This window comes from Malaclemys terrapin, chromosome 2, assembly GCF_027887155.1.
Source record: "Malaclemys terrapin pileata isolate rMalTer1 chromosome 2, rMalTer1.hap1, whole genome shotgun sequence".
NCBI classification, from domain to species: domain Eukaryota; kingdom Metazoa; phylum Chordata; order Testudines; family Emydidae; genus Malaclemys; species Malaclemys terrapin.
In genome coordinates, this window is record NC_071506.1 from 4,580,876 (window position 1) to 4,596,121 (window position 15,246).

At 50.2% G+C, this 15,246-nt stretch overlaps 1 protein-coding gene and 1 non-coding gene across 2 annotated transcripts in view; one reads left to right on the plus strand and one right to left on the minus strand.

The window, feature by feature from the left end:
* Positions 1 to 15,246, plus strand: part of ZC3H3 (zinc finger CCCH-type containing 3) — a 341,104-nt gene that overhangs the window by 286,996 nt on the left and 38,862 nt on the right. Inside the window, exons 10-11 of the mRNA XM_054018877.1 lie at positions 5,542 to 5,726; positions 12,076 to 12,278. Coding sequence (XP_053874852.1) covers positions 5,542 to 5,726; positions 12,076 to 12,278 — 388 coding nt within the window. The remainder of the gene's footprint in view (positions 1 to 5,541; positions 5,727 to 12,075; positions 12,279 to 15,246) is intronic.
* Positions 2,239 to 2,332, minus strand: TRNAI-UAU (transfer RNA isoleucine (anticodon UAU)). Its single transcript has 2 exons — positions 2,295 to 2,332; positions 2,239 to 2,274 (listed from the first exon to the last, which is right to left on the minus strand). It is a non-coding gene; the product is annotated as a tRNA-Ile (tRNA).

Consider the following 15,246-nt stretch of genomic DNA (forward strand, 5'->3'; position numbering starts at 1 on the left):
TTTTCCTCTTATGATCTGTAGCCATTTTGGACAGGTAACATACTTTTTAAAGTGGTTCTTTTAATGGTTTATCCGTATATAATTAGTTGTAATAATGCAAATCCTCAGTGCAAATGCTGAAATTAAAATTGCGTTACGTTGCTCTACAGTATTATGGTCATGTGCAGCCATCAGGTTTGCAGCCTTAGGGCTTCCCTAGTTCATGCTTTGGAATATGAGGTTTCTTTGTGACTGTCTGCATGGTTTGCTCACATAGTTATTGCAACTGCATGTGCAAATGACCAGCTGGATGTCTAATTATTCATTTCCATGCTAGGTTATTGTCTCTGTGTGTGTAATTGCAATAATTGAACAGATTAGGCCTGTGCGTTTTTGTATGCACATATGTAAAAATGTAGCCCTAATGACATGAAGCACAACTAGGAATGTGCAAAAGAAACCATCTCTTCATGCTGATGAACTGACTTACCCTCTCTGTGCCTATCGCTTCTAGGTCAGATGGCAGCATGTACTTATGTGAGACCCTTTGCCAGGCTTCATCTATGTTACCTGCAGGCCTGGCTCAATTCAGTCTGCTCACTCAACAAACACCACACCAACTCCAAGGTGATCATTGTCTCCTTGGCTTGGTGGTCAAACCCCAACAAGGTACAAGTGGGAGTTCCCTTCTCCACTCCACTCCCAGTGCCACCATGGTAATGGAGGTGTCCCTTCTGGGGTGGGGCACCCATCTGAACAGTCATACAGCGCAGGGCACGTGGACTATGCAGGAGGCAGGCTACATATCAACATCCTGGAGCTGCAGGCAATCTCCTTTGAATGCAAGGCCTTCCTCCCGCTCCTTTTCTCCCTTCACATCCAAGTGATGTCAGACAATATCACTGCCGTGGTCTACACAAACAAACAGAGGAGCGAGTTCTCCTTTGTCTGGAGGCAGTCGGGCTTTTGAACTGGTGCATCGGGCACATCACTGCCATCCAGGCAGCATACAGCATGGGTATTCACAATTACACCTCTACCTCGATATAACGCTGTCCTCAGGAGCCAAAAAATCTTACCGCGTTATAGGTGAAACCACATTATATTGAACTTGCTTTGATCCACCGGAGTGCGCAGCCCCGCCCCCCCCCCCCCCCCCGGAGCACTGCTTTACCGCGTTATATCCGAATTCGTGTGATATCGGGTCGCGTTATATCGAGGTAGAGGTGTACTTAGCAGGTGATCTCAGCCACCATATCTTAGCGGACCATGAGTGGGGAAATCCATGACTCCGTTCTGACCAACATCTTCACGTGGTGGAGCACACCTCTACGGGACCCCTTTGCATCGCAAACGAACAAAAACCTCCCCCTACATTCCAGGGGAGCCATAGACCACGACTCCCAAGGCGGCACTTTCCTAGTCTCATGGACAAGCGGTTTTGGATATGCCTTTCCTCCCATCCCCCAGCTCCCACAGGTGCTGAGAAAATCACGTTGTGACAGGGCCAGTGTCATTCTTCAAGCTCCTTGTTGGCCTAGGCAGTTTTGGTTCCCAGAACTTCTGTTGGTGTCAGCCCACCTTCCAGTCAGGATACACGCCTTCCCAGATCTCCTCATGCGGGACAAGGGCAGGATCAAACACCCCAGTCGGAGCTCTTGTGCCCTGGTGTTTGGTGGGTATTGGAAGTTGATTGCTCTTGTTCTCCTCTGTCCAGGCTGTACTTACCCAGAGTAGGAAAGAATTGACCAGAACCTGTTGTTCAGCTAAATGAAAACACTGCTCTGCTGACTACAGCACAGTCAGCCTTAGCCAGTCCCTCCAAGCATCTTGATTGTTTTAGACTACCTCCTGTCTCTAAACAAGTCCAGTCTCTCAATCAGTGTGTTACGAGTCCACCTCATAGACACTCGTGCCTTCCTCCCTCCAGTAAACAGGCACTCTGTCTTCACCCACTCAACTATGACTCAGTTCATTAATGACCTCACCAAAGCCTTCCTGACAGTCATTAAATCCACACCACTATGGGATCTTCATCTTGTGCGGTCAAAACTTACTAGGCCTAAATTAATGGAGATATCCTATCTCTGGAAGGGACCTTGAAAGGTCATCGAGTCCAGCCCCCTGCCTTCACTAGCAGGACCAAGTACTGATTTTGCCCCAGACCCTAAGTGGCCCCCTCAAGGATTGAACTCACAACCCTGGGTTTAGCAGGTCAATGCTCAAACCACTAAGCTATCCTTCCCCCACAAAAACCAATGCTCCAGGTGAGACTTGAACTCAGAACCTCAGCATAGCTCCTTTCAGCACTGCCCTATAAGTACTGTGCGCTAACCAATTGCGCCACTGGAGCAGCTATTAATAGCTATTCTCCCAGGCCCCTAGGCCTTTTATTTATATATAAATAAAATATTTATTTTATTTTTATTTTTTATTTAAGTATCCCTTTGCCATCACCCTAAATTTCTACCCAAGGTTGTGTCCGGATTCCCCCTTAACCAGTGTATTTAGTTACTTGTCTTTTTTCCCAATCCCCGTGCTTCTCCCAAAGAGAAGGGACTTCACTCCCTCGACACCAGGCGTGGACCAGCCTTTTACTGGTAAACCCATCAGAAGCTCCCCTTCATCGCAAATAGATCCCATGGCCAAGCTATCGCTTCTCAAAGGATTTATAAGTGGGTTTCAGGCTGTATTATTGAGTGCTACAGGCTAGGTCACATCCCGCTTCCTGGTAGTATAACAGCCCACTCCACAAGAGCACGGACTCCCTGCACAAGGTCCTGCTGTAGGACGTATGCAGTGCAGCCACCTGGAGCTCCATACATGCTTGCTAGACACTATGCACTGGTCCAGGTCTCTGCTGCGGATGCAATGGTGGGAACTGCAACTGCAAACATCTTTGCTGCCGGCCTCCTGGCACCCACTTCCAGTCTGAGTACTGCTTGCTAATCACCCACATGTGGAATACGCTTAGAGACCAGCACTTGAAGAAGAAATGGAGGTTACTGTGGTCCCTGTCTGTATTCCTCTACCTGCTCTCCACCCCCTCTGCTTTGATCTGGCTGGATTCGCAGTAAGAAGAACTGAGAGGAACCTGCACTGCCTCTTATACGCTTGCTCGGGAGCACGAGACGTACTGTGCATGTGCAGGCCAACGGACGCTGCTTGTTTAAAATCTCCAGGCTTGGGCACATGATGCGCATGTGTACCCCATGTGTGCAATACAGATAGGGACCACACATCTCAAAGAACTTCCAGTTACAGTAAGTAACCTCCAGTCACCTGATGAAATTAACAGGCACCAGAGCAGCAGATTTAATACAAACAAGAGGAAATACAATTAACCTGTGGAACTCATTGCCAGGGGATGTTGTGATGGCCAAAAGTGTAACTGCGTTCCAAAAATAATTAGCTAAGCTCATGGTGGAGAGATCCATCAATGGCTATTAGCCAAGATAGTCAGGGAGGTAACTCCATGCTCCGGGGCGACCCTAAAACTCAGATTGCCAGCGGGGAAAGACAGGAGTTGGATCTCTCCAAATTACCCTGTTGTGTATGCTCCCCTCAAAGCTCTGGCATTGGCCACTGTCAGAGGGAGGATACTGGGCAAGATGGACCATTGGTCTGACCCAGTATGGCCATTCTTATATGAGACACATGGACTGCATCTCTATTCCTGCAAATACTGGAGATAGTTCACATTGTCCATGGGGCTTAGCCAGGCCCCTTGCATCAGAATCTCTACCTCGAATGGCACAGAAAGCACCACTACTCAGCAGTCCCCACCTTATCCACTAGCATCCCTGCTTGTAAAGCGTATTTGGGGCAGGAGTGAGCCAAACCTCCTTCTCCACACCCCTAGAGGATTAATCTCTGGAGTTCTGTCTCCAAAATGAGGCTAGCCTCTCAGGAGCTGCAGAAAATCTGCCATGGAAATCAGTCAGCTCCAGGAAACCTGATGTGCCAGCTCTTCTGAACAGCCTAGATTTGGCCTGAGACTTTCCACTTCATAGAACATCATAGAATCTCAGGGTTGGAAGGGACCTCAGGAGGTCATCTAGTCCAACCCCCTGCTCAAAGCAGAACCAATCCCCAGACAGATTTTTGCCCCAGATCCCTAAATGACCCCCTCAAGGATTGAACTCACAACCCTGGCTTTACCAGGCCAATGCTCAAACCACTGAGCTATCCCTCCCCACTTCTAGCATCTCAGCTCTAAATGGGGCCACAAACCCAGCTTTGTTCAACTTCCTGCTCGATTTCCTGATGGTATCAAGGTTCCTACAGCAGCATGTCTATCCAGGCCCTCATTTCAGACTGTAATCCTGATCTTTGATCTACCCACATTGCCTCAAACTCTCACTGCCCATCCCTTTGAACCATTCCCTGTATTTTCCTCTCCATAAAAACATGCTTCCGGGCCGCAGTCTCCTTGGCCAGAAGTGTCTGAAATAGTTGCTCTTAGAAGCCTTCCTGCAAGGACAAGATGCGTATTCCCAAGTAATCCCTCAGCAGGTTAACTCTTCACTGCCTTCCAGTAAATCACTCTACCTTCGTTTCCCCCAGAGCTTCAGCACCCAAATGAAAAGGGGTTGTATGTGCTAGAGGTGAGAAGAACTGTTAAGATTCACCCTAGTAGAACTGTCCAGTAACTCATCGTCTTTATTTGTTTTCTTTCATCCCCAAATGCCTGGGCTTGAAAGCACCTGAAACGTCAGTAGCTAGAAGAATCAAGTGCTGTATCTCTAAAGCCTCTGTAGCTACAGACACTGATTTCATTACACAATGCTTCTCAACCATGGCTATTCTGGCACCCCTTTTTCCATATCTTGAGTCCCGTCCCCCACCCCGCCTCCAGACTACCCTGAGACCCACCTTCCATCTAGCTTGGATTTCCCTGCCATTTAGCAGTGTGGGAAGGGCGAGGCAGTTTTGACACCACCACCCCCTGTGAGGACCCTCCATAACAGATCAGAACCTCGCCAGCAGCCTTCTTTGGCAGGAAGGTGCACCAAGCAGCGGTCCCAAACTAGGTGAATTTTAAGGAGGGGGACGCTTATTCTTTCCTGCTGATCACTCCTTCCCTGGTCACTTTTCCTCGCTGCTCACTGAATCCCAGATGTCCGCCTGAGAGGAGAGGTCACGATCCCAGAATGGAAAATTTGTTTCCTGATTTTCTTTCTGGGACTGACCTCTTCCCCAGCTCACCCCAACCAAGTTAACTTCTTTACGGTCAAGAGTTTACCATTAGCTACAGATAAAGTTAAGGATTTCAATGACTAAGCATTTGGAACCCAGTGGACAAATCTGAACTGCCCACCAGATTTGCAGGGAAAGAGGGATAGCCCTATGTATTGGCCTGAAGAAAGGAAATCATCAGGTAACTCATTTTCCATTTTCTTCAGTGATCTGTTGGTGCCACCTGAAGGAAACAGCCTCTGTTAATTAACATTCCTTGCAGATATTTTGCAGCGCGAGTAGTGGCATTATGTTTGTTCACATCTCTGTATGTAGCTGCAGTGCCAGGATGTTTTTCACAGATTTGTGTAATTTCCTTTTCAGTGCAAGAAGAAACACACACTGGTGTGCCCAGACTTTTCCAAATCCGGCATCTGTCCAAAGGGCGCCCAGTGCAAACTCCAGCATCCCCAGAGAAAGCATCACCTCAGACAGCCCAGTACCGCAGGTGACTCCAACCAGGGCAGGTCATCACCGAAGTGGAAGAGGCTGGGAGAGGAGGCAGTGAGGTAAGCGGAGTTAAAACACTCCTATTCTTTCTTTTGCGTAAATCCCTTTAGTCTGTGATTCGGGGACACCATGTGGGCTCCTCTTCATCTGCGCATGGTGTGATGCATTTACCCTGCAGTTTCAGGAATCTGGCTGTATCCTATTTCTTTGGGTTTTTTGGCTAAACCAATTTCCTGAGTGTCGTCAATTCAAATTTGCTCTAGTACCTGAAATTCAAGCTGCGCCTTTTGAGTTCCAACCATAACAGCCCAAACTACAGATTCCAGTGTCAGGACACCCCTAGCCATTTTGTCAAAGGTCCCACAAGACTTCAGAGACTGCCACTTGCTCTGTAACTCTGCAGGGCTGATAAGAAAAAGCTTTGGTTTTGGTGCTGGGCTAGTGATTGCATGTCTAACCGTGCTGAAAGTGCCTTATACAAGGTGTGTAACAGATTGGGGCTGCTGCGTTGGCAACCTCAACAGATCCTATCAGTCAAGTCGAGTCAGTGCTTGGGTGGGAGACAGCCAAGAAACAGCTACTGATTAGTAGGGGTCACTCTTCTCTCTGAGTTAGCACTGACCCTAACAGGCATTGTGCTGCTAGACTTTGTCTTTCAGGAGAGATGTAAAACTGGCCCTCCGCCACCTGTAGTTAGGAAACACCTCTGGCATTTCTGACCAGGGTTCAGGAGTATTCGCTCTGATGTCCTGGCTAATTGTTTTCTGTCCACCTGTACGCTTGGAGTTGTTTTCTGTCCACCTGTACTCTTGGTGGCTCTTGGAGTTCCAGGTGGAGGCTGTATTCTTTGCTCTCCTGTCGTCAATATGTAGAACCTCTGTGAGCTGTTGAGTTGTTACTGGCTTCTTCCCTGGAGTGAGGCTTTGTTTCATCGATGGGTGAAGTGCTCCTTGTGTGTCTGTGTAGTTTATATTCTGCAGTTTGGGCACATTGGCGTCTTCGCCTGGAAGGGGCTCTAGAGATGTTCCGGCCCTGAGCAGAGATGGCGAGTCCGGCCCACCTGTCCAGTACTTTCTTCATGTGCATCAGAGTCTCTGGACTCCTGAAGTTCAAAACTGTCCCTGGTTTAGGACCCAGGCTAAGTTTGTGCTGAAGTGGAAGTTCTGTGTGTTAACCCAATCCACCCCCCAGGCCACCCCTTTTACCACACACCCATTGCAGCCCACTTCTTCCTGACGGGGCAGGGTGACCAACTCCGCTTCACTTTCCTCTTGTCGCCAGTGTGTCCAATGCACGTGGGTGTCCAGAAATCCCTGCTCCTGCTGTGAAGGTGTCAAACGCCAACTCGGTGCTGATGGCATCTCTCCCCTGTCAAGCAAGATCCCCTGTCTTGGGGGCAGCAGGACAGCTGTGCCCTCTGAATCTAGCTCTGGTGCGTTCTCACATCTGGGCTCATTTGCACCAGTGTTTGGAGGCCTCTTCTCTCCCTGTGGGAAATCTCACGCTGTCAGACCAAACCCACTGCCACCAACGACCCCCACAGCCTGTTCCCTGTCCCTCGGACACGTTGGTCCTATCACAGAGCTGTCCAAGTTTGGCAGCGTTGGCAGGCCCCGCTCCGGGGCGTTCCAGCGGGTTATTGTAGGCCAGGGCTGAAATGCAGCTGCAGGGCTGTATGGGCTGGAGCCATGCGCCGTCTGGCTCTGTCCGGTGCTTGTAGTCCCCTGGTTTCAAATGCACTTAATTCACGCCATGTAAAAAAAATAAAAAATGACAGCACCCCACCGCCTGGGCCTGGATGAAAGAACTTGCCAAAAGAAGAGCAGTTTGACCTCTCTGATCTGGAGTGGGAACGAGTTGATGTGTCCCTGCTGGAGCTCATCAGCTATCTCCGTAGTCTACAAGTGGGGATCTGGAGTGACAGGCAGCACCCCATCCCCTGCCATAGGAGCCGAAGGTTTGTGGGATCTCAGGCCTTTCTTTGGTTCTCGCCACATTAGTACTTGAGCACCTCCCAAAAATGAATAGATGTATTGACTTCCTCCTGGGAGGCAGGGAAGTATTATTATACAGATGGAGAAACTGAGTCGCAGAAAGGGGAAGTGACTTACCTAGGGTCATGCAGGAAATCTGTGGCAGAGCTGGGAACTGACCTCAGAACTCTCAGTTCTCATAACTACAAGATTATCCTTCCTCTCCGAGGCTCGTTTGGCACTCCTGCCTGCTTGGGAAGTGGTAGGACTGTGTCTCGTAGCCAGCTCTCCTGCGTGCGAGTGCAGAACATGAGTGCTAGATCCTGATCACTCCACGTTCTAAGTTAAGGCAAGGAAAAGAGAACAATCAGAGATCTGGGGCAACTGCCTGCCTTCCTCCCACCCATGCAGAGGCAGCCGTTAGGGGAGGCCGAGGTGGAGAAGGACGTGGAAATATAATAGGTGTGCAGAATGTCTTTGCTGTTGTGCTGGGTACTTTGTTAATCACATCAGCAACTATCAGCATAAAATGACTATCTGATTCTTGTAGAGGTCATTGTCCTATGTGCCCTTGGGGGTCTATTGATTATTCAATTTTAATAATGCTGTGTGGCTGCAAGCTACCTAACTGGGCAATCCACCAAGCCTGGCACCCAGAGGTATCTCCAGTGTTATTAACTCCCTGCATTGTAATAGAGAGGAGAATTGTTAACACTTTGTCAGCCGGGGACTGGGCAATCGGTACGATGCTGAACACCTCCACCCCAATGCAGGAGCTCCAGTATCGGTCACAGCCAGGAAGCTGGCCTTGTTTTTGAATTGCTCAGATGCCGGGAGTTGGCTGGCTAGTAGGCAGGTGTGGTGGCTAAAGAACTTTCCTTTCCTTTCAGGGGAAAAGGTTTGTGTTGAGATTGAGGGCATATGAGTTTGGGGGGGGCTTGTCTCTGCACCATCATTGGACATGAATCCACATCACAATACCCATCCCACAGTTGGGCACGGGTTAGCAGCCTCCGCTCAAGAGATTGACACAATGTGAAGAATGAGCTTCCTACCTCTATGGGAAATGGTCTCGTCGGACCAGAACTGAGGTCAGCTGTAGGCCAGTCTGAGGAAGCTTATATGGGCCTATGGTGCAAGGGACAATATTGTTTCCTTGCGCTCCTTCTTCGAGCCGTCTGTATTGATCTCTGGTGTCATGTTTAGACTGTAAGAGGGTCAGTCTTTCTAGTCTGTGTCTGCACAGCGCCTGGCACGGTGGGCTCCTCGGCGCTGTGGTAATACAAAGAAGGAATCATAGAATCATAGAATATCAGGGTTGGAAGGGACCTCAGGAGGTCATCTAGGTCGGAGGATGATCGGCAGTGGGACCCCAGCAGTGGAATACCTTCCCAGATGGAGCCGTCCCTGATCGTGTTCAGGGCTAAGTGCAGGAGCTGCCCCTCTTCCCGAAGCAATGGCATCTTCCTAGGACTGACACACACTTAGGGACCTGGGCCAGGAAAGTAGAGGGCAGGGCAAGAAGCAAACACAAGAAACCAGTCATGCCAGGAACAAAGGAAGCTATGAGAATATTGCCTCTAAGGCAAACTCAGCGCTGATTAATTGCTACGAGGTGCTTCTATAACACTGACAGACCCCGGTCGTCGGCAGGCAGGATCGAACCGGGGACTTCTGGAGCTTAGTGCACGAGCCTCTACAGCATCAGCTAAAAGTCAACTGGCGGTTAGCTAAGGGTGTAGAGCAGACTCATTTTCTCTCTCTCTCCAAGTGATCTCAGTGCCCATAGATGGGACAGAACACCACATCCAGGAGGTCTGTGGGTTACACTTAGATACCACAATATCTACACAATGTGTTACAGCTGCCTAGCTGCATCTGCAGTGTGGGGCAAAGGGGAGGCTGGTTCAGTCAGGCTGTGTACGGGCAGACGTGTGTGTGACTCGTATAAGAACGGCCACACTGGGTCACACCAAAGGTCCATCTAGCCCAGTGTCCTGTCTTCCCACAGTGTCCGGTGCCAGATGGTACAGAGGGAATGAACAGAACAGGCCAGTTTATCAAGTGATCCATCCCATCGTCCAGTCTCAGCTTCTGGCAGTCAGATGTTTAAGGACACCCTGAACGTGGGGTTGCGTCCCTGACCATCTTGGCCAATAGTCATTGATGAATCTAACCTCCCTGAACTTATCTAGTTCTTTTTTGAACCCAGTTATATTTTTGGCCTCCCCCCATCATCGTCTCAGCCATGGGATGGCCTTACTCATTCTCCCAGTGTTTCTGGGAAGGTGCCGGCACAAGCCCTGGCCGCAAAGCGTGCCCAGCCAGTGCCAGGCAAGTGATCAGAGAGGGTTGTTCTTGCCTGTAGTGTTTGCGGTGAATTCTAGGGAGCGAGGAAGCTGAAGAGTGATTCCAGAAACAGCCCTGGGCGGCGGCTTTTTATCAATGAAGGTAGCGCTGGTGAAGATGCCGACCCAGGATGCTGACCCCTCAGGACAGAAGGGGTAGTAGCCTTGCAGGCTTCTCTGTGTAGCTGTCTGGAGAGTCCAGCTTCTAGTGGGGACCGGGCAGTGTTCAGACTCAGTCAGGCCTTAGTCTCTCGGCTAGCACTGCCTGCAATGGTGCCCTTCCATACCCAAACTGAATGGTGCCTTTTGTATTAGGAATATCTGTCTCCATAGGCCACTACTGAGTCTGCGATTGCATCCGGGGCTTAGGATAAAGGACTCGACCCCGGGGCTGCCTAGCCCTGCATAAATCATCGTTTTAAAGCAGAGCTAATAGACCTGACTAGAATAGAAGGAGACGGCTACAGCCCTGTTGGCAGGACTCGCTTTATCCATCACTGTCAGCAGCCTGTCATCTGGCTCCAGCATTGCAGTGGCTCCAAACACTTCCTGGCTCCATCTCCGTTTGTATTTGTCTATTGCCGATTGCGTCACTTCTCTGGACTGTTTTGTTAACACCCTCCAGTGGGTACCTGGGAGCCGGTGGGGGGAATCTTCATACGCACAAACCCCACGAGGTAGCTAAGCAGGGAAAGAGACAAATGAGGATCAGCCCAACACGCAGAGCCTGGGCAGGGAACCCTGCCTCCCTCCTCCTGTCCCTCCAGCAGCATTTCCCCTGCACTCCCCTCATCGGTATCCTGGGCCTAGGCAGTGCGGCCTCCTCCGTAGTGGTTCTCGGCCGCAGGTCACTGACTAGTCTGCTCTGCAGGTGACGGAAGCTCACTGCTTACGGACACGAACGCTAGATGGGGAACGCACTAGGAAGTGAACCATACGGCACAACCCCGCGCTGAATCCTGGGGAAGGGACTAGATGTATTTGGTTGTTTGCCCCTGTCGTTCCGTGAGAGCCGGAATTCAGCCATCTCTGTTCTATACAGGTTTTTATGCCATGCTCATTCTCCCCCCCCCCCCCCAAATCAGTCCTCGTCACCTGGCTGGAGACGGGCAGAGCTGAAGCACCAGCTCTCTCTGTATCCGGCCCCAAGACACGTCCCAGCAGTCCAAGGCCCGCCCTTGTATGGTAGCACCGGGGAGTGAATGTGCAGCGGGTTCTGCGAAGCTATCTAGGGTGACACAGTAAGCTTGGAATGACATCCAGCTCCTGGCCCCTGGATGAGTGAGGTGTAAAATATTTCCTTGCTCCTTTTAGGTGGGAATGTGAAGTGCAGAGCTGGCCAGCGGGGAGGAGAGCTATGCACGGCTCTTTCCATCCCCTTTTCCTGGAAAGGCTGGCAGCAGCCTCTGCCCGAGAGAGAGAAGACGCTGGGTTCAGAGAAGCTTTAAACTGCTCCAGCTTTTTTCCCTTTATTAGCGTCATCAATGTAGATGTCAAGCTAGATAAAATGTCCCATTAGCCATCTGTGCACTGAGGAGTGAGCCAAGAACACTGACGCAGCCAGACCTGGAACTGGAGACGGCTCAGTCCCTTACGCACCTGGCTGACCCCCATGCCTAATGCTCCAGCCCTGCTACCTTAAACCCACTCCCCACTCCCTTCTGGTTTGGCTCGGATCTGTGACCCAAACAAACGTAGGTGATTCTGGCCACAAGCTCAGCAGCGCGTATCTGAAGGGCAGAAACTTCCTTCAGGGGAGAATGGGGATTTTCTGGGATGTAGATAGGAGTAAGGGGATCTGGCCAGCCAGAGCGAAACTAGCAGTGGGATGGATCGGGCTGTGGGATCATCCTCCAGGTGACGGGGCAGGCATGGCATCGCTCGGGGCATTTCAAACCGGAGAAGGCAAAGCCTTGGGAAGTAGACCATCGGGAACAATCCTTGCCTGGTAGCTAGAAGAGCTAATGAGTCTCTTCGTCTCTATCCTCTGAGTCTTATAACCTATTTTAATATTCTGTGCTGACGTCGCTTGCTAATTCACATGGGATTTGCTGTTGTTTTCATACTTATATGGATGTGTTTTTTAGGAGGGATGCCGCCCACCTCCAGGATGATGGGGAGATTCCTGGACCCTCCAGCGCAGAGCAGGGGGTAAAGTTTTGGAGTGACACAGACACCCCAGCATGCAGCAGACTTCAGAAGCTCCCGTCTTTCATCTCTCTCCAGTCACCTACCTCTCCAAGCGAGGTGGCATGCACAGCTGACAGAGACAAGACAGGGGAGGATACAGGTACAAGGCTGTTGTTTTGTGTTGCATTCTCACAAGCTCTGGGGCTCCCTGTGGTTCATCAGCCAAAGCCGAGTGAGAGCCATGTCCCGGTTGTCACTTCTCTAGCTGCGCCTGCCCTGGGCGCAGTACGCCCTTCAGGACAAGGGACAGCCCGGCTGTGTGAATTCTGGGCTCCACAAAGGGGAGAACTGGAGTAGAATTGGGATGGTGCAGCCATGCATCCCTACACAGCTCTGCTGGTATTCTCCAGCTCTGTCAGTGCACCTTAATCCCGGCTTTGGCACCTCCTGCTTGTCCACTCCTGGGACACACACAGCTCTGCCAGTGCGCTGCAGTCCTGACCTGCAGCAACACCCATGCTATTCTAAACCCAGGCCTTGGGGAGAAGATACTATCAGCTGGAGAATTGCGTGCTAGTGTTTTGATGGGACCAAGAGTCCATTGGGCACCAACAAATAAATTTCACTTGAAGCCTGAGCTGGGGTTAGAACCCATGTGTCCAGAGATGAAAGACACCTGTAACCCATTCTACCACCACATTCCCTCGAACGGCATGCACTGAGCTTACAGCTGCGTTTGCAGCATGACTGCTTTTCTTAGGCCCCTCCCTCCCAAAATCTAGTCCCGTAGGTTACCTTGAAGAACATCTCCAAACTGCAGTCCCATCTGTGGTCACACCATAATAAACTCCAATCAAGCACCCTTCTGTTTATAACTCATCAGCTTCCAGTGTGTGTGAGAAGGAGAGACCAGGGTATATTCTCTCCAGAATTAGGATTAGAGATCCGGTAGTTCAGAAAGTTACTTAGCCCTTCGCTGTCCTTTACAAATCTCTCAGCATTTACTATTGGGGCCAGTGCCTGCTTTGTGAAAGAGAAACAGCCACTTGTTCGGTGTGAAGCCAAGCAGTAAAACAGGAGGTGAACAAACGGAGTCTCTTCTGGTGTTCCTAGGCCTGTATGAAATGACCAGGGTCTCAGTCCAGTTCCATGTGGAACAGCATGCATAGCACAAAGACTAGCACCACCTCTTGCTGCCCTCACCTCCCCCCTTCTCGGTCAAGGACTGAATGGATCATGGGGACTACCCATGAGGGTTTGAGGGGCACTTTCAGAGGTGAGGACAGGGCAGAGTGCTATACGGCTGCCCCATGCTGTCCCTCACCTTTAGATAAACACACGACTCCAGGCTCTGGGGCTGTCCATCATGCACCTTTCAGCAGTGTGAAATTGACGAAGACACTTGAGAATAAACATGGTGATGGGTGGGGCTTTCAGCAGCAATTGGTTCAAATGCCAAAATCAACTTGCTGACTAAGACGAGGCAGCCCCGAGGCGAAGGGGAGTGAGAGTTAAGGGTCACCCAGCTGCTGATATGGGAGCAATGTTTGGCTTGCTCCGCAGTGAATCCTGTCCATTTCTCCTCTGCTAGAAGCCCGGCTGTCATGGCATGGAGATTCAAGGTTGGCAGTGGGGTTACAGTATTTTCCCTGGAAAAGGGAGGAACACACACATTTCTCTTGGACTAATTTCTACATAGTCTGAACCTCTTCACTGAAAGCTTCTTTATTTAGACATGGGGGGCTGGAACAATTTTTATAGTGGGGGTGCTGAGAGTCATTGACCAAACTGTTAACCCCGGATATCAGGGTCGGCAGCCTTTGGCACATGGCCCATCACAGTAATCCACTGGCGGCGAGACGTTTTGTTTACGTTGATCGACTGCAGGTCCCAGTGGCCGAGGTTCGCCGTTCCCGGCCAATGGGAGCTGCGGGAAGTGGCGCGGGCCGCAGGGATGTGCTGTGAGCTGCAGGGGGCCATGCCTGCGGACGGTCGACGTAAACAAAACGTCTCGCGGCCTGCGAGCGGATTACCGTGATGGGCCATGTGCCAAAGGTTGCCGGCCCCTGCTGTATATAATGGAAACCATTTCAAGCCGGGGAGAGCAACAGCACTGGTAGTTCCGGCCCCTGTTGCCACAACTGGTCTGTTGTGCTGTGAGATCAGGTACGTGGCAGGTTAAGGGAGGCGGAGAGACTCAAAAGAGAATCAGACTTTCCTCGGAGTGAAAGATGATGGGGAGAACGCTAGGTTGAACGAGATCCCCATTAAATGCACAGAAAGCCATCTGTGTGGGATCCCTCCATTCCGAATGTGTTCAGCCCGTTCCCCTGGCTGGGGTGTGATGTCTTGGAAACAGCAGAGCAGCCAGCTCCCCGGGACTGGCAAAATCTCCCCAAGTCAGGCAGGGGATTTTGCCTTTGTTTGTTTTTTTTAATTCTCATTTTGTCTCCAGTAAGTCATTTGGAGATTTGTAGCGATTCCTTACTCCTACTTAGCGCCCAGCTCCTCTAGAGAGAGGAACTAATTCTTCTTCTTTCGGTGTGTTACAGTGCAGTACTTTAGAAGAAGAGAGGTGTTGGGGAGGGCACGGGGGCCAAATATTCAAATGTCCATTTAGGACCCTAAAATTAGAGCTCGTCCAAACAGTTTTTAACTGAAAATTTTTTTCGATGAAAAATGTCGTTTCGTCAACATCAAACTGTTTTGCAAAGACAGGCTGATTTCAGTGAAATGTTTGGGGGTTTTTTTGAGAAAAAAAAATCAAGTAAAAATATTCATGTTGAACTAAAATCGAAAACACGATTTTTGTTTTAATTTTGAACATTTTCCTCAAAAATTAAAAGTTTTCTCAAGAAAAATCTGGAGATAAACTTTCTGGTGGTAATAAAATGGAATTTTTTTGACCATCTCTACCCAAAATGGGAATGGGCTGCCTAACGATGGCACTTACCTGTAAGCGCCCAGGTTTGAAAACAGCCAGGGATGACATTGCTAACTCCAGGGCTATGGACATTGTCTCCAAGAAGGTCCCTCGGTTTTCTAGAGCTCTGTGAGGGTCCCTAGCACATGTTGTGTGTGTGTGTGTGTGTGTGTGTGTGTGTGGAGGGGGTGGGGGGAGGATAATG